The following is a 12,423-nucleotide window of genomic DNA, read 5'->3' on the forward strand; positions in this document are numbered from 1 at the left end:
AAATGGATACGAAAGCAGACAAGAGTAGGTTGTAATATGATAGAAGTCGCAATGCAGATAAAAATGGGAATGGGCTGAAACAATATGTTGATGAAGCAAAATGAATTTTGAATGCCATTTTGTCCTGTTTTCAGAATTCTGTTTAATCTATTAATCAAAATACAAAACTCGATTTGTCGATAATGTCGAAAATAAGTTACCTATTCTTTTATATGCAGAACATAGTTTTTAATATATTTATATGTGTGTTGGTTGTGCAATTATTTCAATGTGAACCTTAAAACATTGCTCTTCTGAGAATTTTACTGAAAGTGACATAGAACAACCTGGAAATCAGGCTGCGAAATGTCGATATTCAGTGGCCATGCCCCAATCGGGCACTAAGCAACCACAGGGGCCCAAAACCAGTTCGCTTGATATACTCATTGACTTCGGTGGATGTACGTAGCATTGAAGATCTGGGTACCGAAATGGTGGTAAAAGCTAAAAGAAGGATAAATATAGGTTTTCATATTACAGGTATAAACCAAATCCAGAATATGACTAGTCAATATAACAGTATTATTAAATCTACATTTCGCCACTAACGTGAACTCATTGATGAAAAACATTTGTATTATAAAGATAATACAGATAAATTCAACTTGGTTTACTTTTTAAAGTGTATAGCAATTTTATCACAATCACTCCCAAAAACCTCAGAAAAAGGCACACATTAGAATTACCTCAAGATAGATACAATTGTTTTTACCATCATAGGAAATGAGAGTTCTTCAGAATGGAAAATTTGTTTAACATCAAAAACTTTCTTTCGCATCGTCAGCACTATAGTTTCGGGTAATCATAATTACATAGCAGTGGAAAAGAGTGGAGATATGCTGTTAAGGTCCGACATAAAAAGATCACGTATTTATGTTCATTGAACTAATATAACTACGTGTAGATGGTGTTTTAAATTATGCATAATAGATAACAGTCTAAAAATATTCGTTTATCTATAAAATATTGAAAATTATGATATTAAACCATACTCACAAAATTTTAGATGTCTCATAAATTTAACATTATTTGTTATCAATAATTATGGTTAAAAATAAGCAGGGCTTAGATATTTAAAAAAATTAACAACTTCCATAGTAATAAGTATTCTTAATTCAATAAAAACAAATAAGTATGACTGAAAAAGTGTGAACTATTTTAGTTGGATCGCCCATACGCTACACCTAAATTGTTGGTTTAGTGAGGGAGAGTTTAATTGAATTTAAAAAATTAACCGGCTTAATCTGCGAATTGTACTATAATTTCAATGAAAATAAATGAAGTTGACTGACAAATTTTAGTGTTCAAAATTTATGTGAAATCTCAACAGCCTTCCTCCACTCTTCGCCAATATTACATAGTGGTTGGACCAAAAGATACTTTGTCATACATAAGTATTTATAAATAAGTGGGTTAAAAACAGAATGGCGTTTTTCTCTTTTTGATAATTTTATTATTTTTAATTAAAACAATCGTAAAACTAGCTTAGTACACTTTATTACTATCATCGTCATCATCAATAGCCTGGGTCGATCTATTGCTAGAAAAAGGCCTCCCCCAGCGCAACGTACATCAACCGAACATTCTCTACTCCATTAATTTAATAATAAGTTATAATCTAGATACCAAAAACCCTCAAACAAAATTGTGCAAATATCTTTATACGTAAACCTAAATTTATATATAATGGAAAGAAGCCTGCTTGCTTATAGCATACCGCATTATGTCATAATACTAGTCTAAAATTTTATTTTTACTACTTACCTACCAAATAGCAAATCATCCACCACTCTTTCACACTTCCATACATGTTGATAATTAGTTGCAAATTATTAATCTGGCTGTAGCATTTTTACATGTAAGATGTTCAGTTTAGTTTGGGACAAACGCTTTATTTTTTCAGTAATAATGAAAAACCAATAAAATGGTGAAGAACCATAATCATTACAATATTGAGTGACTAATAATATATCAGGAATACTAATTAAAATATTGCCACATACAAGCTTAACGCTTCAGTATTGCAATTAGTACGAATATAATAAAAATCTAATACTGTTCCAGAACTAGTAAGTATTTAAGATTATTAGAATATTTGTGATGAAAATCAATTTGCAATATTTTTTAAAACACATCGCAATTTATGGTTTTTGAGATTAGCAATTTGAGAGAATTTTTTAGAACACACATCGCACTGGTGTGGTTTTTCACCAGTATGTGTCATTATATGACCTTTTAGATAAGAAATTCGAGAGAATTTTTTGAGGCACACATCGCATTGATGTGGTTTTTCACCAGTATGAGTCATTATATGACTTTTAAGATGAGAAATTCGAGAAAATTGTTGAGAACATACATGACATTGATGTGGTTTTTCACCAGTATGTATCATTTTATGTATTTTGAGATCTCTAATTGAGAAAAAAAATTTGGAACACACATCGCATTGATATGGTTTTTCACCAGTATGAGTCATTATATGCCTTTTAAGATGAGACATATGAGAGAATTGTTTAGAACATACATGACATTGATGTGGTTTTTCACCAGTGTGTGTCATTTTATGTTTTTTGAGATCACTATTTGAGACAAATTTTTTAAAACACATATCGCACTGATATGGTTTTTCACCAGTATGTGTCATTTTATGTATTTTTAGTTCATTCGCGTTGAAATTTTTAAAGCACACATCGCATTGATGAGGTTTATTACCAGTATGGGTAAATTTATGATTTATAAGGTGAGCAATTCGAGAGAATTTTTTAAAACATACATCACATTGATGTGGTTTTTCACCAGTATGTGTCATTTTATGTTTTTTGAGATCACCAATTTGCCTAAAATTCTTTAAACAAACATCGCATTGATGTGGCTTTTCACCAGTGTGTGTCATTTTATGTATTTTGAGAGTACCAATCTGCTGGAAATTCTTTAAACATACATCGCATTGATGTGGTTTTTCACCAGTGTGCATAATTTTATGTCTTTTTAGTTTACTATTTACGTTGAATTTTTTAAAACACACATCGCATTGATATGGTTTTTCCTCGGTGTGTGTCATTTTATGTATTTTAAGGTTACCAAATTGCAGAAAAAATTTAAAACACACATCACACTGATGTGGTTGTTTACCAAAATGCTTGATTTTATGTTTTTTGAGATGATCAATGCGCTGGAAATTCTTTAAACAAACATCGCATTGATGTGGTTTTTCACCAGTATGCATAATTTTATGTCTTTTCAGTTTACTATTTGCGTTGAACTTTTTAAAACACACATCGCATTGATGCTGAGACTTCGTGCATGAAATGTAGTGACTATTTAGATGATTTACAGATTCAAACACTCCATAGCAATTATTGCAAATAAAGTTACGTGGAAAATATGTAACTCTTTTCAACACAATTCGAACCACCTTTGGCAAGTATAATTTCGAAACTTCCTGTTTTACGTTTAGTACATCTGTAGTTATCTCTGAATATTGTATCATATTTTCCATTTTATTTGTTGAATCTGTTATCTTGTTATTAGTCAGGTTATTGTCAGGCGTATCTTTTCTAACGACTTCCAATAGATTATATGTGAAACATTGCTGGGAAGATATCTACAAAAAGAATAGGGTTGGTATATTTAATTCAACAATATTAAAGCAAATAAAAATAATTTTTGTTTTAACAGTTGTAAATGCTAGGTCTTTTTTTTTGCTAAGATAGAACTTACAAAAGAGTTAACTGTCAAATCGTTGTGTGATGTGTGACACCCGTTGACCTTATGACATTAATGATTGGTTTAGTCTAGCAAAGACGCTAACACGAATAGAATCATGTTGACAAATTTACCAAATCTACCTATAAAAAATATTGTCGATTCGCGCAACCTATAATTGCATTTTCTAGCAAAATTGCTCTTTAGTGATTTAGCTCATTGTAGCTTAACGGGTTTGTTAGTAAGGAAATATGCTGCATATGGCTTGAGACCGATCCTTAAAAGTCCCTTGATTGCATTACCGGACAATATTTTTTCAAAATTAGGCTGAAGATTGCGTTGTGGAACATTAATCAATAATATTTTTGAAAATATAATGACAAGAATCCGGACGAAATATGCCATACCACAACAGCACTCATCGAATATAAAACTTAGGGGATAAGTTTGTTCCATAAAAGGACCTGTTATTTGATTTCTTAAGTCATGCGATATTTTCTGTGGAGATTTGTGAATTCACTGGCTGATGCCGATAGTTAACCAATAATTGGCGCATTGAAAGCCAACATTATTCGTGTTATACAACTGGCAGTGCACGAAAAAAGTGTTCTAAATTAGGTGACCAGTATATGCTTCGATGAGAACAGATACGGTGGCAATATGCCCTAAACCATTTAAAAATGCAAATGCCATGCACGTGTCTTTCGAATTTAAAAAACTATCAAAATTAACTAATGTTATATTTTTACAATTCATTTATTTAAAGTTCTATCGGGCTAAAAAAACAACCTTTATAAAAAATTGAACGAACCTATTCTAATAACATGTATTACAACTCCACAGCCCATAAATAAAACGAGTTCTCGCACGTATTTTAAAATGACTTCATTAAGAAGTAAGAGCCGTTTCACGCGAGACACTAGTATCTGGACACTGGTGTTTCTCTCTGAATAGTCTAAACACTGCACAATTAATAAAAATTCAAATTTATTTATTTTACATATAAAAAACATAACAAATTTTAAATTTAAAACGTTCATGATTGACATAAAATAAGTGTTACAAATGTAAATACAGAACAATGTGAGTTAAAAATATAATGAGTAATAAAAAAAGAAATAAAATAACAAAAATATAAAAGTAGATGGAAGCACACAGAGTGAACTATCGATAGACACTATCTTAAAAATTGATATTACAACGTCCACCAAAATTCACTCACACGTAAGTGGAATATATCAATATCCGAAGCGATATCATTAAACATGATTATTGCCGTCTCAATTGGCATTACTAAAGACGGGTTAGTTCTGAAACTTGGGAGAACAAACAACGGATGCCCTCGACTCCGAAGATAATCATCAGAGACACACAAGCTAACACCGTCAAGAATGGCAGAGTTTTCATTTACGCTGCGTATATGTCAGAAAAAATATGTAGCTAATTAAAGAACCCTTCTAAATTTTAAGTTACAGTATGAAAGCATTCCTAAGAGAAAGTCAGTCGGATAGACTTACGGATAATATCCATACAGCCGAAAGTAAAGTAGTCTAAAATTTTTCTTCTAGACCCTCTCCACCATAAGGCTGTACGGACAACTGATGCGCGGCCCAAACGATAGACCCACTCTCAAGTCTGCTTCTACTATAGAGAATTTTTAGTACCATAACATCGGAAAAGACCCAGGAAGTACGCAAGACAAAGAACAGTTTTAGCGCCTTTTCACAAATGGTATCCATATGACCACTAAACGTAAGTTTATTGTCAAAAATAATGCCAAGATCCCTTACAGATGATATTTCTGAAAAAACTCTGCCATGCATCAAATACTGGAATAACAATACTCGCGAGGCTTTAGTAAACCATCTCCAATCTAATATATTATCTATATCAAGTTGGAGTTGACGAAAATCGTCCAAGGTGACAACTTTCATGAAGAGTTTCAAGTCATCAGCAAACAACATAAACATAGCATTTTGAATTACGAATGCTATGTCATTTATAAAAAAAACGTGTACAGCAATGGCCCCAACTTTGAGCCCTGAGGCACACCAGAAAATGTTTTAAGCGTCTGTGACTGATAGAGGGTTTACGATACGTATTGTTGACGATTCCTAAAATAACTCCCGAATAACGAGAGAAATCATTTAACGGCCTGCTCTTAATTCATGCTGCTCATTCATTATAGATGACCAGCGCCATCTAAAGATTAATACTTGAGTCAGCAATGAAATGACTCAATCCTCGGAGAAATCATGCTGTGCATGACCATCTCAAGAACTTTTGCTGGTGCATAGAGAATGGCTACCGGCCTATAGTTTTTCACTGATGACTCCGTACCACCCTTATGAATTGGAGTAACCTTCGACATCTTCCATGCTTCCGGAAAGATACCCGTCCTCCATTGTCAGGTAAAATATTATGAAAGTGGCCCTTGACAAAGTCAATACAGCCCTTTAAAAAAATTCTTGGGACATTTTATGCGGTCCAAAAAGGCCGGCCACACGCTCATGCTTCACTACGGTGTTGCTGCGCAAACCGGTTTGCGTACTGCACATTGCAAAAACTGTACACTGCGCAAACCAAAAAGTGCGGCCTGCGTAAAATTCTATTTGCTTGATATTTTAACTGCGCAACCGAGTTTTCAAGCCACGATCAGTTCGTCGAAGGGTACGGTCTTTTCTCATTCATACTTATTTGTTTTCGTTGGATTAAGAATTCATAATATTCCACATATTATTGTTGGTACGTTTTTTAAATTCATTAAACTCTGCCTAAACAAAATCACAATAGATAAAAAAAATATTATATCTATAAAATATTCATATTATGACTATTATCAATTATGGCTTGGTTTCGTAAGGTTTAATTGAATTTTAAAAACTAACCAACACCATCTGTAAAGTGGAGTCTTATTTCAATGAAAACAAACACGTGTGACTGACAAAGTTTAGTGTGCACCATTTATGGCGGATCTTAACAGCGTACCTCCACCCTTCGCCACTAGTATATATATTATATTTAAGCAAAAAATGCTGATTTATATGCGAGTGTATGTTTCTACTCAAAAGACATTGTTTGGTTCACTTGGATCTGGAGGATTTATTTCTCTTTTATTAACCAATAAACAAAAGAAAAACGCTTGTGACAAAAACAAATCGTCACTTGATGACATTGCTGCGATTCCGAAAAACAGTGTTTACACGACGACGACTTCTGTCGTAACCTAATGAGGTTTGCGCAGTTTTACTTGTTCCGTGTAGCCATGCGAGAGTGTTCCGTTTTTTTTCACAGGGAAAACCGCGCAGGCAAGTCGCTGCCGTCTAGCCGGCGCATAAGAGCGGGTATTCTTATTTTTTTTTTTAAATAAATCTAAACACGTCATCCTCATTAATTAGGAAGATGTCAACGGATTGGTTCCGCATGATCGTTTTCTCTACATATATATGAACGCCACATACTTGTTGCTCCGTCTCATTCATGCAGCGTCTCGAGACAATGGTGTCGCGTGTAAAACGGCTCTAAGATTAAAACATGTATTGCTAATTCCAACCTTCGATATATGACAGCACCGAGGGAAGAAAAGAACACATTATACAATTGAACAAACCTGATGTATTGGCCTGTATTCTGAATAAGAACAACCCGGTTTAGGATCTTCAACATCACATAATGGGTCTATTACATCTTCAATAATCTCGCGCTTGATGACGGATAGTTGATCATCCGTCTCAGGTTTTATATTAGAGAGGTCCGCTAAAAGATACTGAAAGAAACATTATGGTTAACACAGTAAAGCCACTTTCACTTTCAATGACTAATTATAGACAAAATTAATTAGAAGATAACCTGCCCTAACCTAAATCACAAATGTATCGTAGCTGTCAAAATGTATAATCGAGTTATTTTTTAAATCAACGTTTAATATCATTGTATGTCTCTACGGAGTTTATAAAAAAGCAACATATTATAATAATATATTAATCGTTGTAAGTCACAATACAGAGTGATTGTAAAAGAAATCAGTTTCCAAAAACTAACCTCGAAATTGCAACTTGAAACGTCGGCATACTCCTGCTTTATATGAGTGCGAACTTCCGGGCTAATTGGGAGGCTAGTCTGCGTATCAAACAAAGGCTTGCCTTCTGTATCAGACTGTTCTCCATCACATTCTCGCTTTACGTCCATTTTAATGGTAAATATGTCAGGAAGAACGTGACAAACAGGATCCATCCAAGGTACATTAATTTTAGAGAAGTGTTGCCAGAATACGTAATTATTTATTATCAATGGCCGAAATTCAGAGACATCTATTCCGTAAAAGCGATCAAACAATAAACTGTGTTTTATTGGATTTAAGTTTTGTACTATTCTATTTGAGCAGGTAGTTTTTTTCCACTCGAGTCTTGACTTTCGATATTTTCAAGCACTACGCGTATTCACCAATGGCAAATACACACTTACAGCGTAGGTAGGTATACTGTTACACCCATGACTAGTGGGACCCTCCCGATAGTCTTAATTACCTACGTAATTATTAGGTGTAACCATGTCACCTGACCTTCTAGTCAAAAATGGGCGTACGTACGTCCGAAATTCCTTGATATACTGTCAAAATGTTCAACATGTACTTAGCACTTAAGAATCATTGTTTATCTAATTATAATAATAGTACCTACCTATGTCAGGGAAGAATGTGATTGTGCCGAATAAAATAAACGAAAGCCAAAGAAACTTAATATTCAGGAGTAGGTATGTAAAAAGAAAAGATGGCATCACTATTTTATGTAAAAAGAGTACAATAGAAAAAATTGGTACCTACATAGTCGCGGGAGGACGTGGTATTGAGTTCGTAAATTCCCGCGCTGAAAACTTAACAAAAAACCTATTCAGATAATTTATAATTAGAATATAAGCGATATAATTAACATTAGGAACGTAACAATAAAAGATTAATTTGAATACTGTTAAACATAAGTTTCTTTGTGAAATAAACGTTGAAAAAATAAAGCCACGTGTTTAATAAAGATATAAATTTAATTTTTGTGAATCCCGGGCCCTACCAACATCCAGAGCTAGCCACAGGATCCCGGATATCTCAATACATGCACTGTTATTTTTTAACCTACCTATATAATAAATCAAATAATACAATAAAGTTGGGACACTTTATTGCCTATCCAATTAGGATCAAGTACCTAGTAAGTGCCTATAACTGCAAGACATTGTCAAAGGCCATGTCTTTTGACTTTGCCTTGTCTATCCGTGCATGGTGCAAATCCCACCCAATGTCCGTGTACCTGGCTCAAAATACGGGTGGCATTTAGTTTGTATTGCATTGACAGATATGTTCTTATGCCGCGTCTAAGATTAATATTGTCTTTCACAACGTCTGTAAAAGAAAACTTGAAAATAGAAAAAATGCAGATGTGCCTTTTTGCCATTTGAAATACGAAATGCGCTGGTCTCGTTATGCTTGAGGAAATGCTGATCATCATTTTCGCTCCATTTATTTTGACAACAAAACATATATATATAATTATTATTGAAGTGTGTCACCCGTGTCAAGTGTTAATGTATTTATTATAAAAATTAGTATCGACGGAAAACACTTTTCGGTATTGTGGCAACACTTTTCTAAAATTACCCTGAATGTATCCTGTTTGTCACGTTGTTCCTGCCGTATTTACACTTAACATGGATCTAAAGCAAGAATGTGATGGAGAACCCTCCGATATAGAAAGCAAGCCTTTGTTTGACACGCTGACTATCCATCTAAATAACCCGGACCCTTGCTTTCATGTAACGCAAGAGAATGCGGACGTTTCAAGTTGCAGTTTCGAGGTTAGTTTTTGGAAACTAAATTATTTAACAATTACATTAGATTGACAAGAAAAATGATTAGTTTAATATTGTAAACTGTGGATTTTTTACATACTATTTAGGGACATAAGGTGATATTAAACTTTGTTTCAAAAAATTACAATATGTTTATACAATTTGACATCTATGATACATATGATTGATATAAGTTAGGTTATCTACTAATTCATGTTAATTATTATAAGTACATCGTTGTATGGACGTTTCTTGAACTGCAACTAGTTTTACTGTGTTTACAAAATGTAATAATGCTTCTTTCAGAACCTTATAGCGGAACTCTCTGATAAAATATCTGATAGTCAACCAGCTGTCATCAAGCGCGAGATCATTGAAGATATACCACACCCATTATATGATGATGAATACCCTCAACCGGGTTGTTCATATTCAGATTACAGGCCAATACATCAGGTACGTTCAATTGTACGTAGGTATATGTGCCGTTTTCTTCCCTTGATGCCGTCTTATATTGAAGGTTTTAATTTGCAATGCATCTTTGAAACTTCATAAGGAACTATTATAATATAATTCAGTCAAACTTGTTTCATTTATTGATTGCGGAGTAGATTCGAGTTATTGGCGATTGCTAAAACAGATATTTTGAGACAGTATTGAGTAGGTATATAAATCTTTTGTTAAATCACGTAAGTATATTTAAATATGGTGATTTATACATCACAATCATTCGAATGTAAAGCAATAATAATTAATGTAATTATTTGCAAATATAATTAATCGCCCGTGAGCCCTATTTAGGTAGGTAATAAAAAACTACTTGCAGATGTCTTTGACTTGCAGCCATAAAATACCCTAAACGGAAGCAATATCTACGTGAAATGGAGTGAGAATAGACCAATTCTATTTTCAAAACTTTTTGTAACAAATTAATGGGTACTGTTCGGTTATCAATCTAATCTAACCTAAACTAACCCAAATCGGGTATTTTCAAAATGTGTTTTCCGCTGTATTCCTAATAACCGAACAGCAATTAATTACCTAAAATAACTATTAAACGTCAGAGTGACAGTTGGTACTTTAAAAATAAAAAAACGATAAATAATTACATAATTTTGTAATATAAGTTAAAATATATAGAAATAAACTAACGGCGCTTCAATAGGCGGCCCATTTTCTTACGTGATAACAAGATAATTAAGAGCTAGTCGAAGAATCTAGGTTATCACAAGTTTTGTTTTGTTACGCGAAAGAAGTATAACTTCTAACGTGCGTACATAAGTACACACATTTTTTTTTAAATTGTCCGACATTGAAATAAAATATATTTCGACTTTTACTGATCATTAAGTTATTTTTATTGTTTTCTTTTATTTCTCTATGTTTTATATTATTTTTATTGATTTTTTATTTCTATAATAAAAGATTTTTTATATAAAATACTAATTTTAATAAAATTTTATATGAAAAAGGAGCATTTGGTTTTTTTCTATTAAAACCATGAAGCCGCATATGCAAGTTTGTTCGTCAATTCTCAAACTATATGGCCGCAACTGCAAAAATCCACAATATAATTTTTAAAAAAATATTTTTATATTAAAGAACTACAGTAGGGTAAAGTACACAAAATTATTCTAACATGTTCAATTTTTTGCAGCCTACTGCAATTAATTAAATTATAGTTAATTATTTTACATTCAAACTCAAATTACACAATATCATGTTATTTGCAGTTACGACCCTATAGATCTCAATGTGCGATATGTTTACAAAATGAAGATTAAATTACGCGATGTGCTGCAGTTAGCTGGAATGTCTTTCGGTGAGTACACATTCACTTGCCAAATGCAGTCGTACATTGGTGGTCACTGAAAGCAGAGGATGCAGCTGTGGCAGGTCTTATCCAGAAATGGGTTGACTCTGGCTGATCATAATGGTGATACTGTTACATAATATTATTAATCATGTTGTTATTTTCAGGAGTGTGAAGACAGCCTGATAAATACAAGGTCAGAGAATGATAATGAGGGTGTCATCATCAAACAAGAATTTGTTGACGATGCAATTCGCCAAATCATTAATGAGAATCCTCAACCCGGCTCCTCCAATCGACAATACAGCCCAGTAGACCAGGTACGTTTATTTACAGGTTCACTATTAACACAACTTTTAAACATTTTTTTTTATATTCGAAACATCGATATCTACATGGCATTAAAATTTATATGGTTACCGCAATTGTTCTTAAGGAAGAAAATTCTCCAAGCGCTATATAGACGGATTGGGATTTAACTGTATGTTTATACCGTAATTTTTATCCCAGTCTTACGGCCAGTCAGCTTAGTCTGATTAGGTCTGACCATTTTGATCATACGGGCCCTCAATTTTGAAACTAAGCACTTTACACTATCAAGATTCGTTTCTAATGTAAATTGTGGTTATCTATAAGTCTTATCTTGTTAATCTATTTTAGTAAAGGTACCGTTTGAAGTATTCTCCTTTATTTTTAATTAATCTCTGTGAACTCTGAATAAATATTAAACCTGGAACTATTTCTATTTTATAAATAAGCTATCTTATACATTTTTATTTCTTGTTAAATTTCATACGAACACCAGTGTGCTTATTTCAGATTTTAGTAGTTTTTTAGTACCTAAAAATAACTGTAATTGTGATATATCGAGTAGGTTTATAGAAAGTGTTAAATGACATTACAATTATATTGTACACGATGGAGTGAAAGATCTGAAAAATTACTGTTTCTGATAGGAAACGCGTTTTATAAAATGATATAAGTATCAATAGTAATTATGATTATGTCTAGCTTTTTAAGATTGTACT

General features: G+C 32.9%; 1 protein-coding gene across 2 annotated transcripts in view; it reads right to left on the reverse strand.

The window, feature by feature from the left end:
- The window catches only part of LOC147077476 (uncharacterized), a 195,976-nt gene extending 187,973 nt beyond the window's left edge, over positions 1–8,003 (reverse strand). The window contains exons 1-3 of one of the 2 annotated variants that reach the window (XM_085940846.1): positions 7,786–7,997; positions 7,355–7,510; positions 1,501–3,643 (exon numbers count right to left, since the gene is read on the reverse strand). In XM_085940846.1, coding sequence (XP_085796972.1) covers positions 2,147–3,643; positions 7,355–7,510; positions 7,786–7,977 — 1,845 coding nt within the window. In that variant the 5' untranslated portion in view covers positions 7,978–7,997 and the 3' untranslated portion in view covers positions 1,501–2,146. Of the gene's footprint in view, positions 1–1,500; positions 3,644–7,354; positions 7,511–7,785 lie in introns of those variants that run through there. The other variant, XR_015069476.1, reaches the window with a different exon arrangement.
- Positions 8,004–12,423: the final 4,420 nt, after the last annotated feature.

This window comes from Rhyacophila brunnea, unplaced genomic scaffold (assembly GCF_057557595.1).
Source record: "Rhyacophila brunnea isolate RB1 unplaced genomic scaffold, BYU_Rbru_1.0 scaffold_13, whole genome shotgun sequence".
Classification (NCBI taxonomy): Eukaryota; Metazoa; Arthropoda; class Insecta; order Trichoptera; family Rhyacophilidae; genus Rhyacophila; species Rhyacophila brunnea.